The following is a 23,783-nucleotide window of genomic DNA, read 5'->3' as shown; positions in this document are numbered from 1 at the left end:
ACCCAGTTCCATAAAACGAATCCCGTCAGCATCCTTTCCTCTCAAAGGGGTGCTCCTCGGTTCGGGCTCAGCTGGCCCTTTAAGAGCAGAGGCCCTCCCTCGTCGCCATGTTCGGGACCTTGGAGCGCAGGCGCAGTTCGTCCTCTGGGCACAACCCTCGCGTGTCCTTTGCTTGGAGAGCAGAGCGCCTGCGGAGCGTGAGCCGAGCGAGACGATGGGGCGCAGCTCGAATTGCTCTGTGAGGGGTAAGAGCGCGCAGGGAAAGGGCTGTGTGTTTGTGTGTGAGGGGCAGTCTCTTGTGCCGTTTTGCTGGGGACCGGTGGCGCTGGTTTCCTTTCTCCCCAAACCTGCAACGTCGCCCTCCTGGGAGGAACGAGCCACGGGTCTTTTCTCGCGCTCATCCCCACGTGCGCGGCTGCCCTTCAAAGACACAGCCTGGCTGCAGTCGGAGCGAGCAGAGCGTTTGTTTTGGTCCCCGCCCGGCTTCCTCTGCGACCTTCACACGATCTCCTCCCCTCCCCTTCCTTGCCGGCTGCGTGTCAGGGGCTTGTCTGAAGATTGAATGCTGGCGCTGGCGCGCGTGTTGTGCTCGCCCAGGGTTTTTTTTTTCCTCGCGCTCTCCCAGCGTGATCTTTCCTCCCCCCCTCCCCACCCACCGGACTTCTCACCTTCCCAGCAGTTGAGTCCTCGCTTTCTGACCGCTCCACTTGTTTGCAACCAAGGAGGAAGCCCTCGGCCCCTTTTCCCTGTGGCGCCCTGCTTCCAGGTCTTATTTTTCTGCTGTTCTCTCTCGAAACTCATATCTATCTATATCATCTATATCTATATCTATATATATATCTATATCTATATATCTATATCTATATATCTATATCTATATCTATATATATATTCATTTGTTTGTTAATATCTATATATATATATCTATACATCTATACACACACACACACACACAGACGTCGAGAACAAAGAAACTTGAGCCATGGCATGCTCCACTCCGAATTAGTGGGACGAGGTCCCCTTGTTTAGGATGGATTTTGTTTTCAAAACGGCGTGGGTGGGCCTCCACCAGATCACAATGCTAGGTGGCTCTCTTTCAAACCACCTTTGCCCATGCTCCCTGCCCTTTCTTTAAATTTTAACATGGGTGATGTAAGGTTGCCCACCGGCTCTTGAACCACGTGGTCTTAGAAATCAGAAACGGGCACATAACGTATCAATGTTTAACGAGCTATTGAGTAGTTCTTGACTTAAGGCCGCAATTAGAGCCCAACTTTTCTATTGCCAAGCAAGGCAGTTAAGTGAGTTGCACTTTGTTTTATGACTTTTTTTTTGGCCAGGGTTGTTAAGCGAAGCGTTGCAGTTGTTAAGTGAATCATGTGGTTGTCAAGAGAATCTGGCTCCCACCTTCACTCCCCATTGACTTTGCTTGTCAAAAGCTGGCTGGGAAGATCACAAATGGTGATCATATGAACACAAACACACACACGCACGCGCACACACACACACACGTGCACACACACACACACACACACACACACACAAACTGTCATAAACTAAGGAGAAATTTCCTGACAGTGAGAACAACCAGTGGAATGGCTTGCCTTCAGAAATTGTGGCTGCTCCCTCACTGGAAGCTTTTAAAAAAGAGACTGGACATTTGTCTGAGCAGGGGGTTGGACTAGAAGACCTGCAAGGTCCCTTCCAACTCTGTTATTCTCTTATTCTGTTAAACATCTGCCAGTTGCCAAGTGCCTGAATTTTGATCACTTGACCATAGGGATGCTGCAACAGTCATAAGTGATTTTTTCCAGTGCCGTTGTAACTTTGAAGAGTTGTAAGTCAGGGACAACCTGTAGTATGATGTTTCAGTGGTGTGTTTTGTCCTTGAGACAATCCTCAGAGCAGTTTTCTTAGAAATATTAATTGCTACAAGAATATTCTTTATCCCAAATGTATGAGGACCCACATGTGACAGTTGTGTGAGGTTGGCACGCTTGCATATTTGAGTGTTCAAGGGCTGCTTTCCAGTTCTAAAAGCAGGTGCTAAAGAGCTCTGCTCAGTTGAAATAACTTTACCTAAGGCTGAGCTATATATCTGTCACACAGCACGAACCAAGCCTGCTTTAAATTGCAAAGGTGTCAGTTGAAAAAAAAAGACAGGTCTACCTGTGAAAGTTCAGATTATTTATTTTTATTTTTATTTTAATTCCATTTATATCCCGCCCTTCTCTGAAGACTCAGGGCGGCTTACAAGCTTAGCAGTAGCCTTCATTCTATGTATATGCCTGCTTATTAGGGCTTTCACACACACACCCCAGCGGCATTATTACAAAGTCAGCTTAATTGCCCCCAACAATCTGGGTCCTCATTTTACCTACCTTGGAAGGATGGAAGGCTGAGTCAACCTTGATTAGCTGATTTATTGCTAAAAGCCTATGCAAAAGAATCCTAATGGTCAACAGCTGGTTAGGATTAGACAAGGGTCAATGGCAGTAAAGGGGGTAGGGGTTACACTTAGTTTGCTTGTGGCTCCTTAACAACTAAACTGATCCTTCTTTTTACTCCTTTCTCTGCTCTGCTGGTCCTTCTCTTACAAAAAGGTGAAGCAACCAAAAATGCTCATACCAAGCAAAGCAGAAGAGATTTTTCATTGCGTGCTCTTTATAGTTTTGAAGATTAGGGTCTCATGCTGTAAATAACCTTAGATGCGCCTAAAAGTTTAGATGTTATTGTCTTTGTGCAAACAAAAATGTCCTTGTGATAAGGATGTGCCTGAAACAGAAAAAACTTACTGCTTTATTTTAAGCACAGGACAAAACAGTCCTGCTCAGAATGTTCCATTGTTGTCTGTCTTCAGAAGGAAGAAAGGATTCCAATGTTTTGATGGGACAAAAAAAAATCAAAATATTTTCAGTGTTCTGGCTATAGCAACATGGTATTTCTAAACAACCCACAGTTTTGGGGTTTCTTTTGTCTTTCAAACCATACAACTGTGAAGTAAAGTTCCAGGTTAAGTGTTCCTTGTAACATATTCTATAGAAACATTGCTCAAAGAAATGTTTTTTTTAAAAAAGAAAATATTTTAAGAATTAGAAGTAATGAATTAGTGCCTTTTGCAGCACAAGAGACACACCAAATCCACCAGCAATAATCATTTTGAGTGATTTTAGTGCAGCCAAAATATTCTACTCTTAGGTCATAGGATTGAGAAAAGCCCAGATGGATATATGTGTACTGCTCATTTTTTGCATATGTCTAACATCTGGCATGATGTAACAATTCTTAATAGTACAAATGCAAATTCATTGGCTGAGATTTCCTTTCACTATTGCTCCAACCTGTGGTGTACTTTTGTCGATTATCAATACATGTAGGCTTTATTTTTGTGAAGGCTGGAAAGAGGAAAAAAAACTTCAGTATTTGTGATATTCTGAATATATTTCAAGAGCCCCAAAATCTAGGCTTCTTCTCTTGATCTTAGTTTGGACTTAAGATAAGAGCCTTGGTGGAGCAGTGGGCTAATGCCTCCTTAAGTAACACCAGCTGCCTGCAGTTAGTGCAGGTTCGCGTCCCACCAGGCTCAAGGTTGACTCAGCCTTCCATCCTTCCGAGGTAGGTAAAATGAGGACCCAGATTGTTGGGGGCAATAAGCTGACTTTGTAATAATGCCGCTTGGGGGGGCGGGCGAAAGCCCTAATAAGCAGGCATATACATAGAATGAAGGCTATTGCTAAGCACATTGATTTGTGCTTTAGATTGTAAGCCGCCCTGAGTCTTCGGAGAAGGGCAGGATATAAATGGGATTAAAATAAAAATAAATAAATAAAAGAAAATAAATAAAATAAATAATAAGATAGAATGGCTAAACCTACATACAAAATAGCATTCACTTCACTGTGTGAAATGTTTATGAAATGGAAAAGAACAAATCATCTTAGTTTTAGGTACACCTTTAAAATATACAGTCATGCTTGAAATTGTTGGCACCCCAGAAATTTTTTCAGAAAATCAAGTATTTCTCACAGAAAAGTATTGCAGGAACACATGTTTTGCTATACACAGGTTTATTCCCTTTGTATGTATTGGAACACAACAAAAAAGGGAGGAAAAAAAGCAAATTGGACATAATGTCAAACAAAACTCCAAAAATGGGCTGGACAAAATTATTGGCACCCTTTCAAAATTGTGGGTAAACAAAATTGTTTCAAGCATGTGATGCTCCTTTAAACTCACCTTGGGCAAGTAACAGGTGTGGGCAATATAAAAATCACACCTGAAAGCAGATAAAAAGGAGAGAAGCTCACTTAGTCTTTGCATTGTGTGTCTGTGTGTGCCACGCTAAGCATGGACAACAGAAAGAGGAGAAGAGAACTGTCTGAGGACTTGAGAACCAAAATTGTGGACAAATATCAACAATCTCAAGGTTACAAGTCCATCTCCAGAGATCTACATTTGCCTTTGTCCACAGTGCGCAACATTATCAAGAAGTTTGCAACCCATGGCACTGTAGCGAATCTCCCTGGTCGTGGACAGAAGAGAAAAATTGATGAAAGGTTGCAACGCAGGATAGTCTGGATGGTGGATAAGCAGCCCCAAACAAGTTCCAAAGGAATGCAAGCTGTCCTGCAGGCTCAGGGAGCATCAGTGTCAGCGCAAACTATCCGTCGACATTTAAATGAAATGAAACGCTATGGCAGGAGACCCAGGAGGACCCCACTGCTGACACAGAGACATAAAAAAGCAAGATTAGAGTTTGCTAAAATGTACTTGAGTAAGCCAAAATCCTTCTAGGAAAACGTCTTGCGGACAGATGAGACCAAGATAGAGCTTTTTGGTAAAGCACATCATTCTACTGTTTACCGAAAATGAAATGAGGCCTACAAAGAAAAGAACACAGTACCTACAGTGAAATGTGGTGGAGGTTCAATGATGTTTTGGGGTTGTTTTGCTGCCTCTGGCACTGGGTGCCTTGAATGTGTGCAAGGCATCATGAAATCTGAGGATTACCAAAGGATTTTGGGTCGCACCGTAGAGCCCAGTGTCAGAAAGCTGGGTTTGTGTCCGAGATCTTGGGTCTTCCAGCAGGACAATGACCCCAAACATACGTCAAAAAGCACCCAGAAATGGATGTCAAGAAAGCGCTGGAGAGTTCTGAAGTGGCCAGCAATGAGTCCAGATCTGAATCCCATTGAACACCTGTGGAGAGATCTTAAAATTGCTCTTGGGAAAAGGCGCCCTTCCAATAAGAGAGACCTGGAGCAGTTTGCAAAGGAAGAGTGGTCCAAAATTCTGGGTGAGAGGTGTAAGAAGCTTATTGATGGTTATAGGAAGCGACTGATTTCAGTTATTTTTTCCAAAGCGTGTGCAACCAAATATTAAGTTAAGGGTGCCAATAATTTTGTCCGGCCCATTTTTGGAGTTTTGTTTGACATTATGTCCAATTTGCTTTTTTTCCTCCCTTTTTTGTTGTGTTCCAATACATGTTGTTGTTGTTAGTTGCGAAGTCGTGTCCGAACCATCGCGACCCTATGGACAATGTTCCTCCAGGCTTTCCTGTCCTCTACCATCTTCTGGAGTCCATTTAAGCTCACGCCTACTGCTTCAGTGACTCCATCCAGCCACCTCATTCTCTGTCGTCCCCTTCTTCTATTGCCCTCAATCTTTCCCAGCATTAGGCTCTTCTCCAGTGAGTCCTTCCTCCTCATTAGGTGGCCAAAGTATTTGAGTTTTAGCTTCAGGATCTGGCCTTCTAAAGAGCAGTCAGGGTTGATCTCCTCTAGGACTGACCGGTTTGATCGCCTTGCAGTCCAAGGGACTCGCAGGAGTCTTCTCCAGCACCAGAGTTCAAAGGCCTCAATTCTTTTGCGCTCAGCCTTTCTTATGGTCCAACTTTCACTGCCATACATTGCAACTGGGAAGACCATAGCCTTGACTATACGCACTTTTGTTGACAGGGTGATGTCTCTGCTTTTTAGTGTGCTGTCTAGATTTGCCATGGCTTTCCTCCCGAGGAGCAAGCGTCTTTTAATTTCTTGACTACAGTCCCCATCTGCAGTGATCTTGGAGCCCAGGAAAATAAAATCTGTCACTACCTCCATTTCTTCCCCATCTATTTGCCAGGAATTGAGAGGGCCGGATGCCATGATCTTGGTTTTCTTAATGTTTAGTTTCAACCCAACTTTTGCACTCTCCTTCTTCACTCGCAACAAGAGACTCTTCAGTTCCTCTTCACTTTCTGCCATTAGAGTGGTATCATCTGCATATCTTAGGTTGTTGATATTTCTTCCAGCAATCTTAATTCCAACTTTTGACTCCTCTAGCCCTGCCTTTCTCATGATGTGCTCTGCATATAAGTTAAATAGGCAAGGCGACAGTATACAGCCTTGCCGGACACCTTTCCCAATTTGGAACCAATCAGTGGTTCCGTGTCCAGTTCTCACTGTTGCTTCTTGGCCCGCATATAGGTTTCTCAAGAGACAAATAAGATGTTCTGGTACTCCCATCTCTTTAAGAACTTGCCACAGTTTGTTATGATCCACACAATCAAAGGCTTTAGCATAGTCAATGAAGCAGAAGTAGATGTTTTTCTGGAACTCTCTAGCTTTCTCCATGATCCAGCGTATGTTGGCTATTTGATCTCTAGTTCCTCTGCCTCTTCGAAATCCTGCCTGTACTTCTGGTAGTTCTCGATCCACATACTGCTGGAGTCTAGCTTGTAGGATTTTAAGCATAACTTTACTAGCATGAGAAATGAGTGCAATGGTGCGATAGTTTGAACATTCTTTGGCACTGCCTTTCTTTGGAATTGGAATGTAAACTGATCTTTTCCAATCCTGTGGCCACTGTTGAGTTTTCCAAATTTGCTGGCAAATTGAGTGTAGCACTTTTACTGCATCGTCTTTTAAGATTTTGAATAGCTCAGCTGGAATACTGTCACCTCCACTAGCTTTGTTGTTGCTCAGCTTTTCTAAGGCCCACTTCACTTCACATTCTAGGATGTCTGGCTCGAGGTCAGTGACCACCTCATTGTGATTATCAGGGACGTTAAGCTCATTCTTGTATAGTTCTTCTGTGTAATTTTGCCATCTCTTCTTAATCTCTTCTGCCTCTGTTAGGTCCCTGCCATTTTGGTCCTTTATCATGCCCATTTTTGCATTAAACGTTCCCTTCATCTCTCCAATTTTCTTGAAAAGATCTCTGGTCCTCCCTATTCTATTGTTTTCTTCTATTTCTTTGCACTGTTCATTTAAGAAGGCATTCTTATCTCTTCTAGCTATTCTCTGGAATTCTGCATTCAATTGGGCGTATCTTTCTTTTTCTCCCTTGCCTTTTGCTTCCCTCCTTTCCTCAGCTATTTGCAAAGCTTCCTCAGACAGCCATTTTGCTTTCTTGCATTTCTTTTTCTTTGGGATGGTTTTGGTTGCTACCTCTTGTACAATGTTGCGAACCTCTGTCCATAGTTCTTCAGGCACCCTGTCTATCAGATCTAATTCCTTAAATCTATTTGTCACCTCTACTGTATATTCAACGGGGATATGATTTAATTCATACCTGACTGGCCTGGTGCTTTTCCCTACTTTCTTCAGTTTAAGCCTAAACTTTGCAACAAGAAGCTCATGGTCTGAGCCACAGTCAGCTCCTGGTCTTGTTTTTACTGACTGTATAGAGCTTCTCCATCTTTGGCTGCAGAGCATATAGTCAATCTGATTTCTGTGTTGACCGTCTGGTGATGTCCATGTGTAGAGCCGTCTCTTGGGTTGTTGGAAAAGAGTGTTTGCTATGACCATCGTATTCTCTTGACAAAATTCTATCAGTCTGTGCCCTGCTTCATTTTGTACTCCAAGGCCAAACTTGCCTGTTATTCCGGTTATCTTTTGGCTTCCTACTTTAGCATTCCAATCCCCCATGATGATAAGGACATCATTTTTTGGTGTTAGTTCTATAAGGTGCTGTAGGGCTTCATAGAACCGGTCAATTTCATCCTCTTCAGCACCGGTGGTTGGGGCATAGACTTGGACTACTGTGATATTGAATGGTTTGCCTTGGATTCGAACTGAGATCATTCTGTCATTTTGAGGATTGTATCCCAGTATTGCTTTTCCTACTCTTTTATTGACTATGAAGGCTACTCCATTTCTTCTGAGGGATTCTTGCCCGCAGTAGTATACCTGATGGTCATCTGAATTAAATTCACCCATTCCTGTCCATTTTAGTTTGCTGATACCTAAGATGTCGATGTTCAGTCTTGTCATCTCTTGTTTGACCACGTCCAGCTTTCCTTGATTCATGGATCTTACATTCCAGGTTCCTATGGAGAAAAAATCTTTACAGCATCGGACTTTCCAATACATACAAAGGGAATAAACCTGTGTATAGCAAAACATGTGTTCCTGCAATACTTTTCTTTGAGAAATACTTGATTTTCTGGAAAAATTTCTGGGGTGCCAACAATTTCGAGCATGACTGTATGTATATTATATAAAAATCCAATTTTATGTTATGCTGTATCTATGGTATATAAGTACTTATTTGCCACTTGATAATAAGGAGAAGACAGCTAACTGAAATAGTGCTATTTCTTTAAAAAATACCTGGGCTTTGTACCAATTGACTAGAAATATGCAGAGACAAAGAATTCCCATTGTTAGAGAACTTGTGCTACTGACAAATTTCTCCTCCAGAGGAAAGGGAGAATAGATTGTTTGTCCTTGACTGTACACCCTCCAAGAGGACTTAATCAAGAAAGTGAAATTAGCAGGAATATTGGAAGAAAGTCATTGAAGTGAAGCTAAGATTGAATTTATTCAGACATATATCTTGAATTTCAAAATGGATTTTTATCCACAGTGTTAGATTTTATGGCAAGAGAAACCAAACAGAAAAGGATTTCAAGAGGTGTGGGAGTTATTAAAGAAGACATAGTAAAAGCAAAATTGTTCCAATGAATTAAAAAAAAACAGTATAGCAGAAGAAGCTAATATATGGCTGCCTACAAAGTCATATGGCAATCTGGAACAAAAAAGTACAGATACAAAAATATATTTTTATAGATGGAAACAGAGATAGTATTCTAAAGAATACTACATACAATTAATCTTTGCGGAAGGAAACCATGATAATTTATGGTAGCAAAAAACAGTCTGGTAGCACCTTTTTCAATTAACAAATGTTCTTAAAAGTTATATGCTTTCATGAGGACAAAGCTTCAGAGCATTCAATCTCACAGGATATTCCATTACAGATTTCAGAGTCACTATTTTGAAAAAAAAAATGAAATTTAATTCCAACATTAAGCAAGAGGTAGTTAAATTCAAATACATCCAAAGATTTCAGACAATCTAAGAACGTTTCAACCAACATAATGGTTTTTTTTTAACAAATTGCAATTATTAATTGATGAGGTATTTGGAACCTCTCATGTAATCTGTATCTATATTATCAACCTCGACATTTCTGTTGCCTCAGCCCAATTTAAATGCTATATCAATGTAGCCATCTGATGATTTTTATTTTTATTTTTGAAGAACAGAACCTCCCATTTCTGCATCGGAAGGCCTTGGAACACCCTTCTTCATGAGACTGTGCAGGCCTCACCTTTTTAATCTTCCAGAAGGGTGTAAAACAGGGCTTTTCAACCAGTGGTACGGGTACCACCTGTGGTACATTGGCACCTGGCAGGTGGTACGTGACCAACCTAGAAAAGTGGTAGCGGGGGAGGAGAATGAGCTGAACTGGTGGCAGCACCGCAGAAGCCTGAGCAAGAGATGGCTGGAGCTACAGGGCTGTCAGGGCTCAGCGGAAGCGCCAGGATTAGCGCTTCGGGGCAGTCAGGGCTCAGCGGAAGCGCTAAGATCAGCGCCAGGCTCTAGCTGGAGCTCGGCGCTGATCCCAGCGCTTCCGCTGAGCCCATAAGAAGCACCAATGAGCTGGAATGTTGCAGCATTTCCAGGGTCTTGTGCTTTACATTCAGATGCTTGGCAACTGATTCATATTTATGACGGTCACAGTGTCCCAGGGTCATGTGAAGTGATCAAAACCTGCTGAAACCACCCAGCAGATGGGGGGGGGGGAATAAAAACCAAATACCCCCACCCCACCCCCACTGCCAATCCTCAACAGAAATGCTCACAACAATGAAAACCTTGGACAGGAGGAAGGGCACCACCAGGTAGGCAGGCAGGCAGGCGTCTTGCTCGGCTGTGGCTTGGGGGCACTTTTTTCAGTGCCATTGTAACTTCGAACAGTCACTAAGCGAACTGTTGTAAGTCGAGGACTACCCGTACTTCATCACTTTTTTCCCTTTTTTTGGTCAAGTTTTTGACACCTTGCTAGGTGACTGGTGGTACTCGGATGTTGCCACATCCTAAAAGTGGTACAATGGGTGAAAAGGTTGAAAAGCCCTGGTGTAAAAAACTGGGTCTTACCCCAGGTGCTAGGATAGGGTAAGGTTAGAGTTTGAAGACAGCGGTGCTGGTTGCATCAAAGATGTTTTTTTTCTTTTATAACTTGTTTTTATCACCATAATAATAGAATAGAATTATTTATTGGCCAAGTGTGATTGGACACAGAAGGAATTTGGTACATAAGCTCTCAGTGTGCATACATATATTACTTTTGAATATATTATTACTTGAATATATTAATATTACTTGGATATATGTATTACATATATTACTTGATATTACATATCAATACATATACTGTATTACTTTTATATATTTGAGTTCATACAACTATTGTGATTGGCCCAGATGTATGAATGGCCATAAAAGTCTTTTAGATAAAGATGAATTGCCAGCTAAACTTCATTCTTTATATCCGTTTTTCTTAAAGTTTTACTTTCCCTCCCTTTTCCTGTTGGATTGCCAAAGAAGCCATTTATTCTCCCTATACACAGCAAGAGAATTTTCAGATACTGGAGGCTTCCACTCTTACACGGCTTTTTCCTTTTAAGTAGCTGCCTTATTGGATCAGAATGCCTGCCAGAGTGATTCTCCCTCCTGCTTGGCTAATCAGAAGGCAATAGACTCTTCCCATGCTATCTTAAGGAGCAGTTAGGGAAGCTGAGTGGTTCCCAAATGACAGAACGAAGCTTTGTTTCTTTTCTCTCCCCGCCAACCCACTGATCCAGAGTACCAAGGTCCAAATAAAATATTTGGTCAAACACAAATATAAACAATGCAAATGCTACCATGCACAGACAATTGTGGCTTAAGATTTGGAATGAGATCCAATCTAGTCTTAGTAATCCAAGGATATGGTTAAAGCAGCATTGAATAAATAAATATAACAATGGAGAAAACCTAAACGCAACAAAAGAGCACTTTTAGCCATCCACCAGAATGAGAGGTGATTTACTAGAACCCAGATTTGTCCACTTAGTATTTTTCAGCCCCAGTCTAATAAATAAACTTGAGCCTTGGTGGAGCAGTGGGCTAATGCCTCCTTAAGTAACACCAGCTGCCTGCAATTAGTGCAGGTTCGCATCCCACCAGGCTCAAGGTTGACTCAGCCTTCCATCCTTCCGAGGTAGGTCAAATGAGGACCCAGATTGTTGGGGGCAATAAGCTGACTTTGTAATAATGCCGTTTGGGGGTGTGTGTGAAAGCCCTAATAAGCAGGCATATACGTAGAATGAAGGCTACTGCTAAGCTTGTAAGCCGCCCTGAGTCTTCGGAGAAGGGCGGGATATAAATGGGATTAAAATAAAATAAAAAAATAAAATAAATACTAGGAGTCATTTGACACGGGTCAAAGTACCAGCAAAAGCAGCATTGGAAGGCAGTGTTCTGTTTGCTGGTACTTTGCCAAGTTTCTGCCTCGCGTAGAGCTGTAGATAAAATGACATACCAAGATCCACCAGTAGAAGGCTGTGTTGCATCTCCATCACCAGAGCACCTGGGTATTTTGTACAGTTGGTCCTAGCTGCATCATAAAACTGGAAGACATAACCTCACCACTGAGTCATATTGTCTTCCAGGTGGCCGTGGCAAACACTGATGATCCAGGCCATGCAATCATCTGCTTGCCTTGGTTTAATCAGAAAAGTTCTCAATTCTGTTCAAGATATGCAAAGAGAATAGGAACTGGAGAGGGTTGTGAATCTCAGAAGGGTCAGTTGACATGCGATGTTTCATGTTCTGTATAGAAAATCTGAAACCTGTTAAGATAGGCGTGATTCTCCACAGAGGGCAACCTGGATGAAAATGCCTTGAACATCAAATGGTTCAGAGAGGTTTTTTTATGCTTCTTCATTCTTCTTCTGACCTGTTTTCTGTGTAACATGTACATGAAGAATGCAGAAGTTATTTTTGCAGCCATCAATAAAGCTGAAAAGACACTGTCTGAATCTTTATCAGACATGATCTTCAGACATGATCTTCTCTGCCAGACATGATCTTCAGACATGATCTCATGCAGGTCATGTCCACTTTCCACAAGGGATAGGGAATGTGCCGGCCATTTTTTTTTGCCAGCTATCTCTTGAAATGTAAGACGAGGAACTAAATGTGTAAAGAGAGCAAGGATTGGAACTGGTTAGCTAATAACTTTGTTTTTTCCCAGCAAGCTTGACTACAAGCCATTCTTGCATAGGGACCAGGTGGATTAAACCCTGTGTAGCCTATTGCTACAAGGGACAGCTGTTGCTGCCCTGGCAGGTAGGATGGCCCACTCTACTAGAATCACAGCTACATTGGTTACAGGAAGTCCTCAATTTATGATCACAATTGGAACCAGAATTGCTATTGCTAATTGATGCAGTTATTAGATGAGTTGTGCCTGATGTCTCTTATGCCACGGTCATTAAATGAATCCTGCTTCTCCTGTTGACTTTGCTTATTAGAAGTCCTGGAAAGGTTGCAAATGGTGATCACATGATCCCTGTGATGCTGCAACCAGTGTTACTACATGCTGGTTGTCAAGTGCCTGAATTTTGATCACATGACTGCGGGGTCACTGCAGCAATCGTAAGTGCAAGGATCAATAATCAAGTCGCTTTTTTCAGGAGTCATAATTTCAAATGGTTGTTAAATGGTCATAAGTGAAGACTTTACTTTCTGTACAGATGTCCAGTGGAGTAAAATATGCAGGATAATAACACAGTCTCTACCTGTCAGAAGCACTATGAATGTAGTTGGTTTGGCAGATGAGTCTTGCAACAGGTAGTGCCTTCTTGCTGAACCTCCCCAGGAAATAGATCCATCTGTTGGCAACTATTCCAATTCGTGATATTCTATAGCTAGTAAAATCAAACAGTGGATTTCACTCTGAAGCACTTTTATCTACTATAGAAAGACATCCACACACGTACTCCTTAGTTGAAGACAGGTTTTTCACTGTAGACATTTGTGTTTACATTTCTTTTTCTTCTATCTTATTTATGGATTTTTTTAAGCCTTGTCAGTTCTTTAATTAGTTTTTTTTTGGGGGGGGGTTGTTCTTTACTGCTACCTAAGGACTACAGAGAGGGATGCGGTGGCTCAGTGGGTTAGGACGCTGAGTTTGTCGATCAGATGGTCGGCAGTTTGGCGGGTCGAATCCCGAGTGCCGTGTAACAGTGAGCGCCTGTTACTCGTCCCAGCTTCTGCCCACCTAGCAGTTCGAAAGCACGCAAAATGCAAGTAGAAAAATAGCGACCACTACGGTGGGAAGGTAACAGCGTTCCGTGCGCCTTTGGTGTCTAGTCATGCCGGCCACATGACCACGGAGACGTCCTCGGACAAGCGCTGGCTCTTTGGCTTTGAAATGGAGATGAGCACCAGCCCCTAGAGTTGGAAATGACTAGCACGCATGTGCGGGGGAACCTTTACCTTTAAGGACTACAGAAGACTATTTGATCCTGTTTAAAAGGAACCACCTATCCGCCCTGAGTCCTTCGGGAGAAGGGCGGTATAGAAATATTAATAAATAAATAAATAAATTAATTAATTAACTAATAATAAAAAAGAAATTTCGTGATAAATCTAACATTCCATCCCACTTCATGCTGTATCAATTAGACTCTACCTCAAGTGGTGTTTCCATTTAAATATTTAAGAGTTGTTGGGAAAGGCAACAAGGATATTCCAAAAATAAGTATGAAACAAGACTGAAAGAATTGGGAATGTCTGTTTTTGGGAAGAAAAGGATTCTTTAAATATTGGAAAAGTAACTGCGCAGAAGGCTCTCCCTTATAGAGCACAAGGCAATCATAGATTTAAGCTTCAGAAAGGTAGATTCTGATTAAATGTTTGAAAAAGACATTTTAACAGTCAGAGAGAAATTATTCAGTTCCTGAATAACATTGGATTCCAAGTAGAATTGATTGCCTAAATGACCTATTTCAGCTCTCCAAATATAATATCCCTACATAAATCCTGTTAAGAATTTCAGTATTTTTCAATATTCAGTTCCATATTGTATTTTTTGGGAAACAGCACAATGTTAATAACATACATAAGCATCTTTTACAATTTGTATCCTAGAATAAGTATTTCATTTTTTAAAAAATTGAAATTGGCATTTGAAAAAAACAAACATATTCTAATTCTTCCGGTTCCGGTTGCCCTCCGGGTGAAATTCAAGGTGCTGGTTATCACCTATAAAGCCCTATATGGCCTGGGTCCGGGGTATTTGAGGGAACACCTGCTGCCGGCATCAAACGCCCTTCGCCCAGTGCGCTCCCACAGGGAGGGTCTGCTCAGGGTCCCGCCGGTAAGAGATTGCCGGCGGGTGACACCCAGGGATAGGGCCTTCTCAGTGGGGGCGCCTGCCCTCTGGAACCAGCTGCCGGTGGAGCTGAGGACTGCTCCCGACCTCCGATCATTCCGCCGGGGCCTGAAGACCTGGCTCTTTGAGCTCTCGGGCCCAGGCTGAGGAGATATTTATTTTAATTGGGGTTTTTAATAGTACAGGGTTGATTTAATATTTTTTAAATTGGGTTTTAACTTTTGTATGGTTGATTTTTAACTCCCTGTAAACTGCCCTGAGTCCTCAGGGAAAGGGCGGTATATAAATGCAATAAAATAAATAAATAAAATAATTTATTTCCAGTTTCAGGGACTTTGGGAAATTGAAGGTTTGTAAGAATTCAAAAAACATCAACTGTATTTTTCATGTTACTTGATTATTTGATCTCTTGAGTACTTTTTTCACTTGCTGCAAGAGAGACAGAGACATCTGAGAAGCAAAAAGAGATAAAGGCAATCCAAAGATGCTACAAATTGCAAACACATTATTTTTGATGCCTCAAGATGCTTTCTAATCTGCAACAACTGAAAGTGCTTTGGCAACATTATATACTGTTTATTTATTGGATGCATTTATGCCCAGCTCTGGAATCTGAAATGATCCTAGGGAAGTTGGCAAAATAAACAATAAAAGCAAAGTATTCTGTAACCGTTATTTATTAAATGTATGTGCTGTCCATCTCATCCGAGGTTATAGACCTCTTTGAGAGGCAGATAATAATCACTTTAAAGACTGGTAGATTTTTTTGTTTTGTATAATACCTTTTTTTTTTTTTTTTAATTGAAAAGTTTTAAAAATACAGTTTTCCTTTAAAAAACCCCCTTCCCCCTCCCTCCTCCCCTCCCTACCTCCCCCCTTCCCCCCCCTCCCCCCCTCCCTCCTCCCCCCCCTCCCCCTAACCCCCCTCCCCCCCCCGGACTTCCCAGAGCTAAATACAAGGTATATATATATAAAAAAGCAATCATAAACAACCATATACTAACAACTATAAATTCTAAAATCCATCACTCTCTAACTTATATAGGATCAAACAAAACTTAGCATTATTAAATATATATAGAAGACAAAATAAAAAAAGAAAAAAGAAAACGAAAGAAGACTTATTCAAATGCTAGATAAAACTTCTTGACCCTATACTTATTCTGGATAAACTCAATCCATTTTCTCCATTCCATAATATAATGTTCTTGCGAGTAATCTTTCAAATAGGCCGAAATCTTCGCCATCTCTGCCAAGTCGGAAACCTTTAAAATCCACTCTTGTATAGTCGGCAGTTCCTCTTTCTTCCAATATTGACCTATCAAAAGTCTTGCTGCCGTAACTAAATTCAACATCAACTTAGAGTCCACAACTGTAGCGTCAACAATTATTCCCAACAAAAAAAATTGCGGACAAAACTTTATCCTCCGTTTAAAAATCTTCTGCATATTCCACCAGACTTTTATCCAAAAAGCCTTGACCTTTTTACATGTCCACCATATGTGAAAATATGTTGCCTCTTCATCACCACACCTCCAACATTTAGGCTGATAATTCGGATACATACTTGCAAGCTTTTTAGGATCTAGATGCCATCTATAAAACATTTTGTAAAAGTTCTCTCTTAAACTTTGAGCTTGAGTGAATTTTACATTCCTCACCCAGATCTTTTCCCACGTGTCCATTGTAATAACTTCCTGAATGTTTTGGGCCCATTTTATCATACAATCCTTAACAAGCTCTGTTTCTGAATCGATCTCTATCAATGCAAGATATATCCGTTTAATATGTGCTGGTCCTTGATTTCTAATTTGCTTTATCAAATTTTCATCAGTCGTTGCAAATCCATTTTTTTGGTCTTCTTTCCACCTGGCCTGTAACTGAATATATTGAAACCAAGTCTGAACAACCTTCTCTTCTCGCAAGAAACTATATGATTTCAAGCACCAAATATTCCTTTCCAAACTTAAAATTTCCTTGTAAGTAGTCTCATCATGTTTGAAACCAGCATGTATATTTTCTATTGCGTGTTTTGGGATTGCCCACAATGGTATCTTACTGCTTAACTTATGTCTATACTTCTTCCAAACTCTCAGCAATGCCTGTCTTAAAATATGCATCCTAAACACAGTATCTACCTTCTTATCATACAACAAATATGCATGCCAGCCAAACAACAGATCATGGCCCTCAAGATTTAATAACCTCGATTGTGTCAAATTAATCCAATCACTTATTCCTACTAGTGCAGCAGCTTCATAATATAATTTAAAATTAGGCATTTTAAGGCCACCTCTCTCACGAGTATCCTGCATAATCTTAAGTTTAACTCGTGGCTTTTTCCCTGCCCACACAAATTTATTGATACCACGCTGCCATTCCTCCAAATTAGAGTCTTTCTTAAGAATCGGTATCATTTGAAATAAGAATAAAAATTTGGGCAGGACATTCATTTTCACTGCTGCAATCCGTCCCAACAAAGACAATTGCAATTTTTCCCAACTCTCCAGTTCTTTTTGAATTTTCCCCCATAACTTTTCATAATTATTTTTATATAGCTTTGTATTAGAGGGCGACAAAATCACCCCCAAATATTTAACCCTTTTAACAATCTCAAATCCAGTTAATCCTTCTAGGAGAGCCTTCTGCGAAACTGTCATATTTCTAACCAAAATTTTAGTTTTCTGTATATGTATAATACCTTTTTGACTTGTTTGTTCAAACTAGATTTATACAACATTAACCAAATTTAAATTAGATTTTTAAAAGCATTTTTAATGTTTTGTGTAAAAAATTTATACAGAATTATAATAACTTTATTTTACCTACTAATGTAAAGACGAGAGATAAAATAACAGCCCTGCTAACAAAGTTCTCTAAAAGTGCAAAGACAAAAGAATCAGAAATTTTGAGGTGATGAAGAAGAATCTGAAGAGAAATACAGGGGAAATAAATAAATAGTGAAACAAAAAGATGCAAAACATGCTCTTGCAAATTGATTTTCTGGTCTGCAGTGTACCTTTTATTCATTAAAACTTAATTATGGAAGCCACCTATAAAAGGAAATCCTTTGAAAAGTATATTAATTAAGCTCTTCAGATCATCAGTCTCTCTTTTAGAGAAAGCTAGCCAGATCAAATGAGGATATTAGTATAATTAAAAACTGGTGATAGTTGTAGTATATCATGCTATCAATATACTCCAAACATCCATCACAGTTGATTATTTTATTTTATTTTTATTTTAATCCCATTTATATCCCGCCCTTCTCCGAACACTCAGGGCGGCTTACAATCTAAAGCACAAATCAATGTGCTTAGCAATAGCCTTTATTCTATGTATATTCCTGCTTATTAGGGCTTTCAGGGCCCCCCAAGCGGCATTATTACAAAGTCAGCTTATTGCCCCCAACAATCTGGGTCCTCATTTGACCTACCTCGGAAGGATGGAAGGCTGAATCAACCTTGAGCCTGGTGGGACTCGAACCTGCACTAATTGCAGGCAGCTGGTGTTACTTAAGGAGGCATTAGCCCACCTTAAACTGGTAGCAATCCATATCCTGATGATTTCACAAGTATATACCTTCTTACTAGGTAGTAAAATAATTGCAGTTTATAAATAAAATTTATTTGAAACAATTCAGAATAATATATTTATGTACCTTCTAAAAATGACGTGTGAATTCTGAAGAGTATATTTACGGCTAGATCATACCAAACATAATCCATGTCATTTTTATTAGAAATAAGCATGTTAAAGAATTTTTTATGAGTTAATAATTACTGCTTTAGATTATGACTTAGAGTAAATCTACCACTTCTTGTGTTTAACCAAAAATATGAGCAAAGTCAGGTACTTCTGAAAAAGTGGTGCACTGGATAGTAGTTTAAGGAAGGGCAGCTCTAAGTGATCTCGTTAGAAGAGTTTGGTGGGATCAGCAAACTGCAGTTAGAAATAAGAAATAAAATTAATTCCAAAGCAAACATGTTTTTAACATTGACAATTGGGACATATTTTCATGTTTAATAACCCAGAGTCAATTTTTGAAGTTACAAATTTGTCACATGTAGAATTATAAAACTTTTGTACTTTAGATTCTGTCATTTATTGACTTCTGAATGATCAGTTTGCAGCAACTGGCTTGACTTTTGAGGTATACCACAAAGATGTATATACAATACATCTTAACACAATTCTACATATAATCTAGTATCTTGTTCTGGTGATGGGTGGAGTGTTTGTTTGGTTTTGGATTTTGGTATTTTCAAGCCATTGTTGACTCCTGGAAACTGCCTGGACTAGTCCATGCAGTTTTCTTGGCAAGATTTCAGAAGCCATTATCTTTTTCCTATGGCTGAAAAGATGTGGCCGACCTAAGGTCACACCACTGGCTTTGTGCCTAAGTCAATACTAAATTTCACAGTCTCCTGGTTTCTAGTCTTATCAGTCCTGTATCTTGGTATGTGATGCTCTTTCTAATAATAATTCCCAAAATTAAATAGGTTCTTCCCTTGAAGTGGTAATCTAATGTATGTTTCTTGAAATCCTTGATGCAGTGGCTCAGTGGGTTAGGACGCTGAGCTTGTCGATCAGAAGGTCGGCAGTTTGGCAGGTCGAATCCCGAGTGCCGCGTAACAGAGTGAGCGCCTGTTACTCGTCCCAGCTTCTGCCAACCTAGCAGTTCGAAAGAACGTAAAAATGCAAGTAGAAAAATAGGGACCACTACAGTGGGAAGGTAACAGCGTTCCATGCACCTTTGGCATCTAGTCATGCCAGCCACATGACCACAGAGACGTCCTCAGACAAGCGCTGGCTCTTCGGCTTTGAAACGGAGATGAGCACCGGCCCCTAGAGTTGGAAACGACTAGCACACATGTGCGGGGGAACCTTTACCTTTACCTTTTAACTAATATTCTACCATTAGAACAAATATTAAGATGCAGTCATCTACCACTTACTGAGGAGTAAGCCCTCTTGGTTTGACTGGAATATAATTCTGAGTAGTCATGTATAGGAGGACTGCATTTTATAGCTTCAGTCCTGTACATAAAGATAATCGAAGTTCTGAAGAAAAAAGCATGCAGAGAATTGGACAGGTTTGGAGGGAAAAGGGAAAAATTATTAAAAGACAGATGGCAGAAAACGTCTTGCAACTCTTTGATATTTTTCAGGGTCAGATTGTATCAATGAAAATTTTGACTGGTTTTCTATTTTTCGTCTTTCAGTTGAATGGATTGCTGCAGTCGCATTTGCTGCAGGAACGGCAGCTGTTGGGTATCTCGCTTACAAAAAGTTTTTTAGCAAACGCAAAGGCTGTAATGGAATGGTGAACCTCCATATTCAGAAAGATAATCCCAAGGTAGTTCATGCATTTGATATGGAAGATTTGGGAGAGAAAGCAGTTTACTGCCGATGTTGGAGATCTAAAACGGTGAGAGAAGAACATGCTCAATCTCTTGTAAATTTTTATTGCAAACGTATTTGCTGAATTTCCAAAACAAACTAATGAGTGCTAGATTATAATTGTCAGGAGGAAAAATAAACAGAATGGCTGGTGCTAGAGAACTACATTTTCATTGATCCTTGAAATGATCAGTGTTTTAAATGTAGAAATCCGGATGATGTCTTAAGAGAAATGTGAAGGCTCAGGAAAATTGGGAGAGGGAAAAATGTTCAAAAAGATTTCTGCAAAATCTTTTTAAAGAATTGGAATATCCTGTATTTATAAATTAAAGGCTAAGAGTTCCACAGAATATTTTATGGTCTTAAGTTAAAACTAATTCAACAAGATATACTGTTTTATGTTTGTTGGATGTGCCAGAGATATTTTCATAAAGATTGCGTTTCAACATCTTTATGTTCAGAAAATAAAATGGATCAGGGTACATTTATTCATATGATATTGGTTTGTCCTGTTGACTTGTTTTTCGTTCAGTAGCCATATCTTTGTTAAGCTAGGCTTACAAAGATCAGTATGGTTTAAAGATGTGAATCTACTTTTGAGCTATATATATATAACTAAAATAAGGGATGCGGTGGCTTAGTGGATTAGGACGCTGAGCTTGTCAATCAAATGGTTGGCGGTTTGGCGGGTCGAATCCTGAGTGCTGCGTAGCAGAGTGAGCGCCTGTTACTCGTCCCAGCTTCTGCCAACCTAGCAGTTCGAAAGCACGTAAAAATGCAAGTAGAAAAATAGGGACCACTACGGTGGGAAGGTAACAGTGTTCCATGCGCCTTTGGCGTCTAGTCATGCTGGCCACATGACCACGGAGACGTCCTCGGACAAGCGCTGGCTCTTCGGCTTTGAAACGGAGATGAGCACCGGCCCCTAGAGTCGAAAACGACTAGCACACATGTGCGGGGGAACCTTTACCTTTACCTTTTATATAACTAAAACTTGGAATCTATTAAGAATGATAAATTTTTTGGGCATAAGAACAATAAAAGAATCACTTTTCAAGGTAAAGAAAATGCAGTCTCAAGACATTAATTCAAATTATGTTTATGAACTGGTAATTAACAAAGTTGGAAGACTAATAATTCATAAGTCAAGATTCAATTGTTTGTTTAAATCAGGGGTCTTCAAACTCGGCCCTTTTATGACTTGTGGACTTCAACTCCCAGAATTCCTCAGCTGGGCATGCTGGCTGAGGAATTCTGGGAGTTGAAGTCCACAAGTCATAAAAGGGCCAAATTTGAAGACCCTTGGTTTAAAACCTAGTCTGAATACTCTTATAGACCAGGGCTTTTCAACTTTTTCACCCATTGTACCACTTTTAGGATATGGCAACATCCGAGTACCACCAGTCGCCTAGCAAGGTGTCAAAAACGTGATAAAAAAAAAAGAAAAAAGTGATGAAGTACAGGTAGTCCTCAACTTACAACAGTTCACTTAGTGACTGTTCGAAGTTACAATGGCACTAAGAAAAGTGCCCCCCAAGCCACAGCCGAGCAAGACACCTGCCCGCCCGGCGGCGCTCTTCCTCCTGTCTGAGGTTTTCATTGTTGTGAGCATTTCTGTTGAGGATTGGCAGCGGGGGTGGGGTGGGGTGGGTGTTTGGTTTTTATTCCCCCCCTGCTGGGTGGTTGCAGCAGGTTTTGGTCACTTCATATGACTCTGGGACACTGTGACCGTCATAAATATGAATCAGTTGCCAATCATCTGAATGTAAGTCACAAGACCTTGGAGATGCTGCAACGTTCCAGCTGATTGGTGCTTCTTCTGGGCTCAGCAGAAGCACCAGGATCAGCGCTGAGCTCAAGCTGGAGCCTGGCACTGATCTTGGCGCTTCCGCTGAGCCCTGATAGCCCTGCAGCTCCAGCCGTCTCTCACTCAGGGTTGTGCGATGCTGCCACCGGTTCAGCTCATTCCCCTCCCCCGCTGCCACTTTTCTAGGATGGTCGCATACCACCTGCCAGGTGCCAACATATGACATGTGGTACCATACCACTGGTTGAAAAGCCAGTGGTATAGACAAAGGGTTTTTTATTTTAAAACAGAAAATAAAAGGAAGAAAAAATCCTTTCTCTATTTTATCTTGTTTTGTTTTTCTCAGAAAACAGATTAAACATGAAACATTTTTAACCTTTTAGTTTTAAATGATAGGGAAAGTGAAAGAAATTGGTCTGTGATTGCTGATAGCAATAGTGCTTCAGGTTCAGAATATGAAATCTATTAATATTTTATGGAGCAAAATACATGTCCTGCATTTTCCCTACTTTTTCTGAAAGTTTCTTCAAACCAAAAAATGCGTAATAGATGGAATGATTTATAAGATATTTATTTATATATGTATAGTTGCTACTACTCTGCCCAAGCAAAAGTATTTATCACAACGAAAGCTGTTAATCCTCTTCGGATTAATGCATACAAATCCAAGTTTTCATACTGATCCTGGGAGAGATCCACTTTTACTTACAATGAAAAGGGAAGAAATGGTAGGGCTTTCATTTTGGTAGAACAACATTTATTTGTGTGTTTGTTAAATTTATTTGTTGTCCTATCTCACTGTGAAGCTACTCTAGGTGGCTTACAACCAGGGCTTTTTTTCTCATAGAACGGAGTTCCGGCACCTTTTTTAGATGGAACCTTGTAGGGTAGGCAAGGCGGGTTGTATGACGTGTGAGTTCCGGCACCTTTTTCTTTTACAAAAAAAGCACTGCTTACAACAGTAAAAACAAAGAAATGAAAAGTAGTGTAAACATAGCAGTAGCAAAGTAATGGAACAATGGAATAAACAATGAAAAAGAAAACAGTGAGAATACAGCAATATGAGAATAGAAGATGGGTGGGTGGGGAAGCAGGCAGTGAGGTGGGGTTTGCTATCAAACTTATCAAAAGTGCTAATAGCCACCTCCAATATGGTACTCCCCTACTGGGTCCCCAGGCCAACTGGCAGAGCCAGATCTTCAGGCCCTTATTTACAATGCTGCAGAGTTGATGCTTGGAGCAATCAGCAAGTTCTTTCACAGATCTAGAGTTAATAACAAAAGTTGTCTGTCAGGATTTAGTCCAGACTGCAACTTGGATGAAAAGAGAATGGACCAAGAAGGCAGACATATTTTTGCAGAAAAGGTTTGCCAACAACTGGATAGACTATGTTTTCTTTTACTCTAATGCTGACTCTTTATCTTGCTGAAGGTGTACATTAAATACATGTTTTCCTTTCAGTTCCCCTTATGTGATGGGTCTCATACGAAACATAATGATGAAACAGGTGACAACGTGGGACCTCTAATCATCAAGAGGAAAGACGTGTGAGCAGCAGATAGCTGATTACACCATCAAAACGATATTGTTGTGGTGTTTTCTGCTCACCAGTGATTGGTGTGAGAGAAGATCTTAATTTCGCCGAAGATGTTTAGATGTGGTATACAATACACTGCAGCACATGTAGTTCATGTTGCTTGCTTAAAACACTACAACGTGTATGTTAGAAACAATACCTGTGACTTGCTGATTTTTTTTTTGTCGTGTTAAATGCACATTCTCATTAAGTGTAAAAAAATAAAAACCCTTTAGAAGGTACTTGAAACAATGGAGATGATACATTAAATTATTTTCAAATACA

General features: G+C 40.5%; 1 protein-coding gene across 1 annotated transcript; it reads left to right on the top strand.

Annotated features, from left to right (window-relative positions):
- The first annotated feature begins 140 nt into the window (after positions 1 to 140).
- Positions 141 to 23,783, top strand: CISD1 (CDGSH iron sulfur domain 1). Its single transcript, XM_081330025.1, has 3 exons — positions 141 to 245; positions 19,938 to 20,143; positions 23,384 to 23,783. The coding sequence occupies exons 1-3, from the start codon at positions 215 to 217 to the stop codon at positions 23,471 to 23,473; spliced, it is 327 nt and encodes a 108-aa protein (XP_081186151.1). The 5' UTR covers positions 141 to 214; the 3' UTR covers positions 23,474 to 23,783.

This window comes from Vipera berus (genome assembly GCF_964194415.1).
Source record: "Vipera berus genome assembly, chromosome: 5".
In the NCBI taxonomy this organism is placed as follows: domain Eukaryota; kingdom Metazoa; phylum Chordata; class Lepidosauria; order Squamata; family Viperidae; genus Vipera; species Vipera berus.
Note: the sequence above shows the minus strand (reverse complement) of the source record. Positions and strands in the feature narration are given on the sequence as shown.